The 13,016-nt window shown below is 39.7% G+C and overlaps 1 protein-coding gene across 1 annotated transcript in view; it reads left to right on the forward strand.

The window, feature by feature from the left end:
- The first annotated feature begins 6,159 nt into the window (after positions 1 to 6,159).
- The window catches only part of ANKRD13C (ankyrin repeat domain 13C), a 127,606-nt gene continuing 120,749 nt past the window's right edge, over positions 6,160 to 13,016 (forward strand). Inside the window, exon 1 of the mRNA XM_037826935.1 lies at positions 6,160 to 6,917. Within this exon, the coding sequence (XP_037682863.1) occupies positions 6,473 to 6,917 (445 nt within the window). The 5' untranslated portion in view covers positions 6,160 to 6,472. The remainder of the gene's footprint in view (positions 6,918 to 13,016) is intronic.

Consider the following 13,016-nt stretch of genomic DNA (forward strand, 5'->3'; position numbering starts at 1 on the left):
TACCAGATTCCTGGAAGGATTGCAGAGATTAATGCCATGCTCAAGGACTTACAGGATGCCAGGGTGGTGATTCTCACCACATCCCCATTCAACTCTCCTGTTTGGCCTGTGCAGAAATCATAGGTCTTGGAGGATGACAGTGGATTATTGTAAGCTTAACCAGGTGGTGACTCCAGTTGCAGCTGCTGTTCCAGATGTGGTATCATTGCTTGAGTAAATCAGCACATCCCCTGGTACTTGCTGTGCAGCTATTGATCTGGTAAATGCTCTTTTCTCAATAGTTGTTAGTAAGGTCCACCAGAAACAGTTTGCATTCAGCTGGCAAAGCCAGCAGTATACATTCACTGTACTACTTAAGGGGTATATCAACTCTCCAGCCTTATGTCATAATAATATCTGCAGGGATCTTGATCATGTCTCCCTCCCACAAGACATCGCACTGGTCCATTATATTGATGATATCATGTTGACTGGACCCAGTGAGCAAGAAGTAGCAACAACTCTAGATTTGTTGGTAAGGTATTTGCATTGCAGAGGATGGGAAATAAATCCAAAAAAAAATACAGGGGCCTTCCACCTCAGTAAAATTTCTAGGTATCCAGTGGTGTGGGGCATGTCGAGATATCCCTTCCAAGGTGAAAGATAAGCTGTTGCATCTGGCCCCTCCTATGACCCAAATAGAGGCACAACACTTAGTTGTCCTCTTTGGATTTTGGAGACAACATATTCCTCATTTAGGTGTGCTACTCTAGTCCATTTACTGAGTGACCAGAAAAGCTTCTAGTTTTGAGTGGGGACTGGAACAAGATGAGGCTCTGCAACAGGTCCAGGCTGCTGTGCAAGCTGCTCTGCCGCTTGGACCATATTATCCAGCTGATCCAATGGTACTGTAAATGTCAGTGGCAAATAGAGACACTGATTGTATCTTTCGCAGGCTCCTATAGGGGAATCAGAATACAGAACCTTAGGATTTTGGAGTAAAGCTTTACCATCCTCTGCAGATAACTACTCTCCCTTTCAGAAACAGCTTTTGCCCTGCTATTGGGCCTAAGTAGAGACAGAATGTTTAACCATGGGCCACCAAGTTACCATGAGACCTGAGAACCTATCATGAACTGGGTGTTGTCCGACCCGCCAAGCCATAAAGCTGGGTGTGCATAGCAGCAGTCCATCATAACATGGAAATGGTATACATGAGATAGACCTCGAGTAGGTCCTGAAGGCACAAGTAAGTTACATGAGGAAGTGGTCCAAATGCCCATGGCCCCCCACTCCTTCCACCTTACTTTCTCTTTCCCAGCCCACAGATATTGCATCTTGGGGAGTTTCTTATAATCAGTTGACTGAGGAAGAGAAAACTTGGGTCGGGTTTACAGATGGTTCTGCATGATATGCAGGCATCACCAGAAAGTGGACAGCTGCAGCACTGCAGCCCCTTCCTGGGATGTCCCTGAAGGACAGTGGTGAGGGGAAATCCCTCCAGTGGGTGGAACTTTGAGAAGTACAACTGGTTGTTCACTTTGCTTGGAAGGAGAACTGGCCTGAGGGGCATTTGTATACTGATTCATGGGCTATTGCTAATGGTTTGGCTGGATGGTCAAGGACTTGGAAGGAGTATTATTGGAAAATTGGTGACAAAGAAGTCTGGGGAAGTGGTTTGTGGATAGACCTTTCTGAGTGGGCAAAAAACTTGAAGACATGTGTGTCCCGTGTGAATGCTCACCAGAGGGTGACTTCAGCAGAAGATTTTAATAATCAAGTGGATAAATGACCCGTTTGGTCGATACCAGTCAGCCTCTTTTCCAGCCATTCCTGTCATTGCCCAATGGGCTCATGAACAAAATGGTCATGGTAGTGGAGATGGAGGCTATGCATGGGCTCAGCAACATGGACTTCCACTCACCAATGCTGATCTAACCACAGCCACTGCTGAGTGCCTAATCTGCCAGCAGCAGAGACCCATGTTCAGTCCCTGTATGGCACCATTCCCGGAGGTGATCAGCATGCTACCTGGTGGCAGGTTGATTACATTGGACCACTTCCATCGTGGAAGGGGCAGCGATTTGTTCTCACTGGAATAGGCACATGCTCTGGATATGGGTTTGCCTTCCCTGCATGAAATGCTTTTGCCAAAACTACCATCCATGGACTTACAGAATGCCTTATCCACCATCATGGTATTGCATACAGCATTGCTTCTGACCAAGGAACCCACTTCACAGCAAATGAAGTGAGGGAATGGGCACGTGTTCATGGAATTCTCTGGTCTTATCATGTTCCCCATCATCCAGAGGCAGCTGGGTTGGTAGAATGGTGGAATGGTGCCAACTCAGTGGCAATACCTTGCAGGGCTGGGGTAGTGTTCTTCAGAATGCTGTGTATGTTCTGAATCAGTGTCCACTCTATAGTGCTGTTTCTCCCATGGCCAGGATTCAAGGGTCCAGGAATGTAGGGGTGGAAATATGAGTGGCACCTCTCACTATCACTCCTAGTGATCCACTAGGAAATTTTTTGCTTCCTGTCCCTGCAAGCTTAAACTCTGCTGGTCTACAAGTCTTAGTTCCAAAAGGAGGAATGCTTTCACCAGGAAACACAACAATAATTTCATTTTACTGGAAGTTAAGACTGCCACCTGGCCACTTTGGGCTTCTTATGCCTCTGAATCAACAGGCAAGGAAGGGGATTGCTGTACTGGCTGGGATGATTGATCCTGACTATCCAGGGGAAGCAGCACTGCAGCTACACAATGGAGATAACGAAAAGCTTTCCTGGAATGGGGCATCTCTTATTACTGCCGTGCCCTATGATTAAAGTCAATGGATGGATGAGTAGAAAAATAGGGGAAGGAAACAAACAAATAAAGGTACCCAGTGTTCTTTTTTACTTTAATTCCTCCTTTTCACTTTAATTATTCTTGTTATTTTTGTGTGTGTGCTAATGAAGGTGTCGGATTGATTTAGGTGATGAATGTACAACTATGTAATGGTACTGTGAACAACTGAATGTACGATTTGTTTTGTATGACTGCATGGTATGTGAATATATCTCAATAAAATGAAGATTTAAAAACAAATAAATAAATAAAGTCGATGGGAAACCGCAACAACGCAATCCAGGCAGGAATACTTATGGCCAAGAAACTTCAGGAATGAAAGTTTGGGTCACCCCACCAGGCAAAGAACCGCAGTCAGCTCAAGTGCTTGCTGAGGGTAAAAGGTACATGGAATGGGTAGTGGAAGAAGGTAGTGATAAATATGAACAGCAACCATGTGACCAGTTACAGAAACGAGGGCTATGATGGCATGAATATTTCCTCCTTGTTTTGTTATGAGTATGTTTGTATTTGTCTGTAAAGCAAGTATCTTTGTTTCCCTCTCTATTTTATCCCATTATTGTCTGATATAAGCTATATTGTTCATTTTGCATATTAAGTTAAAGGAAATCAAGTTTAAGAAGTAATGTCACCCAGGGACTTGCACACTATTTTGGAGAGATTTAGTGCATTTCCGGTTGTACGCAGGACCACTGAGTATTGTTAGGCAAAATACATGTCTGTTATTGTTCTCTACTTAGAGATAAAGTATGGTTTAAGGTGATGTGCATGACTGCCAAGTTGACAAGAGGTGGACTGTGATGGTTTGGTTCATGTGTCAACTTGGCCAGGTGATGGTGTCTAGGTGTCTGGTCTAACCATTACTGCAAGGACATTTGTGGCTTGTTAATAAACCAGAAGGCTGGTTTATTAAATCATCAGTCAGTTGGCTGCAGCCGTGACTGATTACATCAACGAGTGGTTGTTTTCCACAATGAGAGAATTAAATCAGCTGGATTTAATCCAACTAGTTGAAGGCTTTTAAGTGAGAAAGATAGAGGACTTCACTTCTTCTTTGGCTAGCCAGTGAAGTGTTTCCTGAGGAGTTCATCACACACCTTCATTGGAGTTGCCAGTTTGCTGCCTGCCATTTGGAATTTGGACTCATGCATACCCACAGTTGCATGAGACACTTATAAAATCTTATATTTATAGATTATTTCTTTTTTTTCTCTCGCTTTTGGTGTCATATCTAAGAAATCAATAATTCTGAACTGCCAAACTGTTCTCCACAGCAGCTGTACCAGTTTATCACCCCATTGACAATGTAAATCCAAGTCCTGAAGGTTTTCCCCTATGTTCTAAGAGTTTTATGGTTTCAGCTGTTATATTTAGGTTCTTGATGCATTTTGAGTTAAGTTTTGCATATGGTGTGAGGTAGGGTTCCAGTTTTATTCTTTTGCATGTGGATATCCAGTTTTCCCAGGACCATTTTCTGAAGACATGAACACATTGTTTTTAACTCAAACCTTTTCTAGCCCCATTCCTATTACTTGGTTCATGTTCCTGTCTGACTGTAATTACTGCACACTTCTTTAAAAATTTAAACCGTATTTTTTTCTGATTAGTAAAAAGGAGTACTTTGCTTTTGTAAAAATGAATTCCAGCAATATAGGGAATGTGTGATTTAGTAATCCCATCTCCTAGAGATAATCACTGTCAGCTCTTTGTGATGTATAGTCAAACAGACTTGAATACATATATTAACATATTATTATTTGTATTATGCAGTAATCTTTTAGCTTTCCTGCCTCTAGAGTAACCCCTTTGTAATCAATTCTTGATACATATCCAGAGTGCCTTTTCTAAATGGCAAATCTCATCATGTTAATCCTTTGCTTTAAATTCCTAGAAGGGTATTAATTTCTTATAGGATAATGTCCAAACTTTTAAGATGACATACAAAGTTCTGCATGATCTGTCTCCTTCCTATCTTTCTAGTCTGGAGTCAGATAGACCTGACTGTGCCATATTTTAGCTTAGAGGGGTTGAACCATCTAGTGAAAATAAAAATAATATCTTTCACAAGGAGACAGCAGTATAGAAAATGCCAAGTCTACTGCCTGACTTAAAAGTTAATAAAAATACTAGCTATTGTGAAAGAACAAAACGGTATTGTATACATGTATTCAGTCTCTCCTGCTTTCTGAGGAGTATTGAGGAGGATCCTTTGAATGATGATAGGGAAATATTTGAACATAAGTGGAAAAAAAATATAGAAAAAATATAGATTGATTTGAAAAGATTAAGAAGGGAGCATGAAGAGAGGGCAGTTTTCACAGAGGAGTTGATTTTTTGCAGGGGGGGTGGTGGTGGTGTAAAGTTTGATTAAGAAAGAAGATATTTGAGATAAGCAGCTGTCCGAGTAAATGAGACTTTGGAAAGATAAATGGGTGAAGATATTTATGACCTTTGCTGAACACCTCCTTCCCCTTTCAATTTTTAATTACTTTGTCAAGGTTTTATGGATGTCAGATTTATGTTTCTTTAGAATTTGACACTGGACTGAAATTGGCCATGAAGTGGTCCAGTGATATATTCCAGTCACAAAATTATGATTTACCATCCCTAAGCACCCATCCTTACCCATACCTTAACTCTGATTTCTGTGCAAAATTCAGTCATTCAACAAATGTTTGAGTGTCTTCCTCTCCCTTCATCCCCAGTCCGTTTGGCCCATCGTTTTTCCAGGTCAGTCCCTAAACTCTTCTATAATGATTTTTCTGACACTCCAACATTAAAATTTACTCTTCCTTGTGTGTGTGTGCGCGTGTGTGTGCGTGTGTGTGTGCGTCCGCAAACCAGATCCTGCATCCACTTCATTCGTCGCGCAGTTAATTATTGTACCCAATTGTTTGATTGTTTTTCTCTTCTATGCTGTTTGGAGTCAGGAGTGGCGTTTTATAAATTTACTAGCACGAAGTAGATGCTTAGTAAATGTTTACTGAATGAGTCTCGTGTGCATCTCAGTGACATCACATCCCGCGTGCAGTGGCGTCATTCTGTACTGGCAGGAGGCCTAGAGGTCCGAGGGTTTAAGTCATTGTTTATAACGTGCGCGGAACACAGGTTAAAGTTCAGACTGCCCATAGAGGCGCGGGACCCGGGAGCGCTGAGTCTCCGCCTTTACACAGCTTTCTGCGTCTGAGACTCCAGCTGGGGGTGAAACAAGCTGTTTGGGAGGAGCCAGCACTCAATTTCTATCTGGGACTAGAAGGTGCGAGGGCGGGAGAGTGTCAGAGCACTTATCGCGGTGTTTCCTTCCTGTTCACTTCGGGGGGGGGGGGGGAGCTCTCGCGAGAGAAGCAAGGAGAAGATGGCCGTGGCCTGTTTTTCGGCGTGAAATAGTGGTCGCTGCGGGTGTTGTGGGCACTTGAGGCTCTAGCTCCCTCCAGCGAGCGCGCGTCCCTTGCTGCCTAGGCGAGAGCCAGCTCTTCTTTCCTCCGGGAGATGTGTTTGTCCCGGGCTTGGGGACACTCTGGGAGTTCATGCTGCGCTGGAGGCTCCCGACCGCCGCTTTAATTGCCCTGTGCCGCCGCAGCGCCAGCTCGGTCGCCGGCGGTGAGCCTCCCGGATCCCCCCCCGCCCCTGTTGGCGGCGATGACCGGGGAGAAGATCCGCTCACTGCGGAGGGACCACAAGCCCAGCAAAGAAGAGGGGGACCTGCTGGAGCCCGGGGATGAGGAAGCGGCGGCTGCTCTCGGCGGCACCTTTACCGGAGGCAGGATTGGCATAGGCAGCAGCGGCAAGGGAGGCAAAGCCTGTCATAAGATCTTCAGTAACCATCACCACCGGCTACAGTTGAAGGCAGCTCCGGCCTCCTCCAATCCCCCCGGCGCCCCGGCCCTGCCGCTGCACAATTCTTCGGTGACTACCACCTCCCAGTCTCCGGCTGCTCTAGCGGGTATCAACCCCATTGCTGTCGTCGCAGATGGAGGCAGTTGCCCCGCTTACTACCCGGTGCATGAGTGCGTCTTCAAGGGGGATGTGAGGAGACTGTCCTCTCTCATCCGCACGCACAATATCGGACAGAAAGATAATCACGGTGAGGAGTGATCACCCCTCTCCACCTCTTCTTTCCCGAGTTCTGGGTGTACTTCCGCAGGTCTCTGGAATCGTAGACTCCCCTCCTACAGACCCTTCTTTCCTCCTCTTTGCCCATAATCCGGGCCACATGCCCGTAAATCATTACAGATTCAGTAATAGCATGCCAGTGATCCGGGGTTGGTTCCTGTGGGTGTAAAGGAATGCTTTCCTCTTGTCCACTTCAGAGTTTCCTGTGAGAAGCTGTTTTGTTTATCTTTGAGAAAGGCTTTCAAGATGCTGATTCTTGACTTAAGAAATTTTAGGTTGCCTCTCATCCAACCTGGCCTTCTTATTTTGTGTATGGAACTCTTTTTCTTTCCTTTCTCTTCTTCCTTCCCACTCTGGGATCTTTAATTTCGAGCTTTTAATGTGCCCTTCCTTGTCATTACTGAGACCCAGATTCCAACTTGACTGCAACTGGTTGTGATTTCTCCCTGCCGCCAGGTTGTCTGTTTCATTTTGTGTGCTTGCAGGAAATTTACTTTGATACAGAGTGCCTACACTTTGCTTTTAAGATGGACTATAGAATGCTTTGATTTCTGAAAGCCACACAATTGAAAATTGTTGGCATTTGATATCTTGGATAACTGTAATGACTTCTGAGTAGGTAAATTTTTGTTCAAGTTGGGTTTTTGAGTTTTTTTGCTTATTTAGATAATTGCCAGAAGTAATGTCTCATTTTTACAACTGTGACTAAAAGGAGTACTGTGTTTTTTCATAGTAACTTCATCATAGCATATATTACAAAGCATAGTATTATTTGTTATTGAAGGACTTTGTTTTTACTTCTTGCTTTATCTTAACTCATCAGCTGAGGTTTTTTTTTTTTTTTCTTTCTGTTTCTCAGTTTCTGAAAACGTAATAGAGTTGACTTTTAAGCAACGGTAAACTTACTAATGAAAGCTAATTTAAGCACTGACCTTATTTTCAACATTTTAAACTGAGTAGTTGGCGTATATTTTCAGTAGCTCTGCTATTCAAGTTAACATTACAATATTGAATACTTGCAGTTAAAACACTGAACTCTCTTCTTAAAATCGTATAAAGGACATTTATGAAATACTTGCATGTGGAATAATCTCCCTTAGTTCCTTTGGACTCTAGGATTTTGTTACCTAAAATTAGAACAAAATTGAGATTTAAAAAATGAGTATGGTTCCTGTTGGTTGTATAATTCTCCAACAACTGCATTTGTGTTGCAAATTGGGTTATTTCAACACCTCGCATTTATCATATATCCCAGAAAAAGTTCCTCAAAGCTTCACCCAGTTTTTCATTCCTACATATGATTTTTTCTATTATTTTACTATTGTCATAATATGTATATTTCCTGATGATAATTATATTCTAACTCTTTGGGAAACAGTTGTTGGAGGGAGGTGGATTATAGCCTTAAGTTATAGTCAGTTATGAGGAAGCTTTTCAGATTAGTTATGCTTCGTAGCTATATATATATGCCTTTTATCAGTTATGGCCATTGTCTTTAAAATATGGTTACATTAGCTTGAAATATCCCTAAAATGTTCCTTTTGAGAGTAACTCCCTTGAAAAGAAGAAATGGGTGAATGTGACTGACAAAGTACTATTATAAAGTATGTTAGAACTGATTTTCTTGGTTGATCACAGAAGATATTGAATAGCAGGGTTATAGAGTGTTTTGTGTCAGTTAATCTGACATTTAGGAGTACATTTATTAAAGTAGAAATTCTATTCAATGTAATTAAAGTCTTAAATACCCATAAACTCTTGTCCTTAGCCCCCTGAAATTCACTTTTAAAATTACCTTGATGTACCAAATGTTTACATTGTAGTTAGCTGCCTTTGTATTGTTGATATTTCTGATGAATGTAACCAGTGGTTCCCATACTTGTGGAAAGTGTAATCAGATTATTTTTCCCCTCAATATATTATTTTCCTGCAGTGAAGTCTCTTGTGTAGCATACCTCTCATGTATTGTGCTGCTTTTTTAGTCCCTTTTTTAGTCCAGAGTGTCATAATTTCCCGGTTATATTATTATTACTCTTGCTACTTTACTAACTGGATACTTTATTTAGATTTTTATGACATTTTAACTTTCAAATTAAAAAGATAAATGTTTTTTAAATCATGCAAACAAAAAAAGTCTAACCATTATATTTGGATTGTTATAACATGATAGGTGCATAGCAGAATCATACACTCATACGGGAGCATAGCAAAACTATGCAATCATACCACATCATACCACATACTTTTATTTTTACTGTAGAGATTCCTTCCACAGCATGATGATGATGGTCATCATCAACATTACACATAGAATTTATTGAGTATGACAGTTAAGTGTTTACAAGCGTATGATATTTGATTCTCATAACAACCCCACAAAAGCTGGTCTTTTTATCATTCTCATTTTAAAGACGAGGAGAGTGAAGCCAAGAGACCCAAGGAAACTTTACTAAAGTTGCATACTTAGTGTACTTAGTATAGGTGGCAAAGCTAGGGATTGAACTAACAGCTAGGATTCCAAAGCCCATGATCAACCTCTTTGTAAATATTTCTATTGATAGGGACCTACTGAATTGCAAAGGAGTCAATTCTAAAAATGTATATGTGATGATTTATAGCAGAGTTCTTATATATATTTTTTCTCATTTAGTCGTTACTAAAGGGCTTGTAGAGAGATTCTGCTACAAGCTCTCAGATTTTTGGAGAGCCCAAATCTCTCACTCGTTTGTTCTATTTCTTCTTTATGTAATGGCATGAATAAATGGGTTGCCTTGTCCAGATGGTAGCCCTTTGGATGGTTGATAAGTGCTATCTTGTTCCTTATCTTCAGGTTAAATGTTGCTAACTTCTGTATCCATTTCTCACATGTCACAATTTATAAAGTGCTTAGAATGGTCCTTGAAACATAGTAAATTTTATATGTGTGTTAAATACATAAGTATATAAAAATCTTAATCATCTTTTTTCAGTATGTCTCTTGTTTTTCAGTTCTTCCTCTGAGATGGTGCCCAGAACTAATCTTAGTTCTTGAGCTATAGTAGCCTCATAAGCAAAGACCAGGAGTCCATCTTCATTTCTCTGAAGTAGCACACATTTGGTAATGCAGTTTTAAGAGTGTTAGTTTTTTAATGTTGTTTTTTCTCATGTGACTGATTCTCTTTCTGTTCCAGCCCTTTTTGTGTTTAATTTTTTTAACCTCAAAACAGAACTTTATATTTATTAAATTTTATCTTGTTGGTTTTTGGGTCTTCATTCTACCTAGTTTGAGATCTTATTGAATCCTAATTTGGTTTCTATTTAGTTCACTGTCCACTAGCTCTTTCATTTTTCAGTTATCTCTGGTTTGAAAAGCTTTTTCTTTTGAGCGTGTTTTTTTTTTTTTTTTTGCAAATTATTGACTTAAATTGAATAGGGGCAAAGCTAGAGTTTTTTCTTTTGTGGTTGATTAGCAATTGTTTTTTCCTCAACCATCAGTTATTTTGAGAAATGGATTCTGGATCCATATCTCTTGAAATGTAATTTAAATTGAGTGACAGCTTGGTATAACATTTTATATTATGTGTTTAATGTCTTCAAATATGCCACAATGTGATTTATTATTTATTTAGCAACAGCTTTTTTGGGGTATGGAAAAGAAGCATATTAAATGTTTACAAATTTATTATTAAAATTTACATCTTTAATACATCTTTAATTATATAGTTCTTTTTTCTTCAGTATAACAAAGTTTGAGGTTAAACCCTTTTTCACATTCAGAGTATAAAAATTTTTCTGAATCACTTTTGCCATTGGTAGTTATGCAGAGCATCATGGTGATATGCCATTTTTAATAATTGATATTAATAATTTTTATTTCTTTAGTACTTTTAGGATTGAGTATGATTAGAAGCCTTTAGAAGACTTTCTTGGCTTTTAATGCAGTTTGTATTTGTTAAAATTGTAATTTTTTTTTCCTCCTTAATTTAATTAAATATCCTTAGAAGTTAAATAGCTTCTCCTGGATGTTAGAAGCTTTTAGGTGCCAAAATGATGATAGTCCCTCTTGATACATGAAATGGTCAAACCATCCTTTCCTACATGTAAAAATTTTTGATTTATTCTGAGAGATTTGGCAGTTTCTACTGCCTTTAATTACATTGTCTGACGTGTAACAAGCCATCTTCTCCATATACAGTTACTTTTCCTTTTTACTGAATTGTAGTATAATCTTGAAGCTAAATCACACAATAGTTAGATAATTCAAACTTAAGTTAAAAATTCAATGGAGAGTATTTCTGCTTTTGCAGATAATTCAGTGAAATGACAATTAAGTGGTTAACACTGTAGAACAATCCTGAGTAGCTGACAGATTTCAAACAGGGATTTTAAGACATCTTTATTTCAGAAGGATTAAAAATGTGCATTTCATAACTGAGGAAATAGTATAATCTGCTTAATGACTGTGTGGAATGTTTATTTTGGCTTATTCAGAATATATCTTTTGACATTCTTTTTGTATTATTTTTCTCCACTTAATAATTGTTTTGTCATTAAAATTTTCATGATGCTTGATGCAAGAGAATAATGCATAATAGGTCCATTTGAAAAGAGGTGACTTTAAAGGTGAACTTTGCATGGCAAAACAAATCTTAAACTAAGCCTCCAGTGAAAAAATTCAGCCAGGAGAGGGCTAAAATGATGGCAAGTCTTTGAAAGAACATCAGAAGTTTTATATCTGTTCTCATGTTTTGTAGTCTTCAGAACTTTTTCTAAGGCAGACCTCAGTTTCCCTTAGGAAAAAAGTGACATCTTGAGGCACAAAATAATTTATTAAAGTGTTGCTGTGTACCTTCACTGGGTGTGAGGTGATATGGCAGTGACGTCTGTCACTCCGTTCATCTACCAGGGTTTATTCAGTTGATCTTCAAGACTATTTGTACGTGACCTTCCTTCTTTATCCTCTTTCTTCCTTGATGTTCATCTCCAACAGAGTGGGACTGTCATTGAGTTAAGTGGTGTCTGTCTCTTAGTGGAATCACTGTTTGTGCTATAGAACTTACACTATTGTTATATGAACATATTTGCATAGCTGCCTCATACGAGGGAAGGGGATCATCTTCTACCCTTTCCCAAACTGAGCTACAGTAGGAGTAAGAATACTGACTTTCCAGCTTTGGTAGAGAAGGCAGAAAAAAAAAGAGTAGTTATGGTGATGGTAGGTCCAGGGCAGCCTCAGTGAGGAAGGAGAATTCGGGAGGACTCATGGGGAACTGAGTTCTAGGCAGTATGACTGCTCCAAATTAATGCCATTTTTAAGTTATGGATGCTTTACAGTTATACAAAGTACAGTGTAATTGTCAGGATGCTTTGGGTCCTAGAAAATGAGCATAGTTCCTAGAAAACTGGGATTGGAACTGGGCAGACAATATGTTCCTGTTTATACACCATGTATTTCCCTAGGGGAGAGATGGGAGATCAGTTTCAGAGCAGGACGGAAGTTTGTAAATTGGGATGGGAAGATGGAAAAAGGTCTTTTTACTGTTTGAAGATGATGTATGGTCTTAGTTATCAGGATATGTGAGGTTTAACTGTGTGGTTCAGTTGAATTTCATCTGGTTCTTGAGCCTGTTACTTTTGTTTCAGTGCTAGAGATTATCTACAAAACTAGAATGTCATCTCTGTTTTTGGAATTGATTTGACTTTGTCATGATGCTTCTCTACAAATTGGTTTTTTTGGCAATATGCTATTTACATAACCTCTGAGGTAAGTAGATATAATAACTGCCTCTTCCTATACAAACCGTTCTTGGGACATTATAGTGTCAAATGGGAGAATAGACTTGGAAATGTTTTATTCTGAACTGTCAAACAACAGTAATACTGATTAATATCAATATCTTGTTCTCACCTTTGGTGTTAAGGTACCTTTCAGCAGCAGCCACTCTTGCTTTTGATGTTTAAATAGGGCTTCAGTTGAACTTTTTTTTTTGATGCTTGAATTCATACTGCCTGTCATTCTACAAAAGGGTTAGGTTTATCTAATTCTTCTATAAGTTACCTTTTAGTCCACTACTGGTTGAAGCTCAGTTCA

The sequence above is a fragment of the Choloepus didactylus genome, chromosome 2 (assembly GCF_015220235.1).
Source record: "Choloepus didactylus isolate mChoDid1 chromosome 2, mChoDid1.pri, whole genome shotgun sequence".
Taxonomy (NCBI): Eukaryota; Metazoa; Chordata; class Mammalia; order Pilosa; family Megalonychidae; genus Choloepus; species Choloepus didactylus.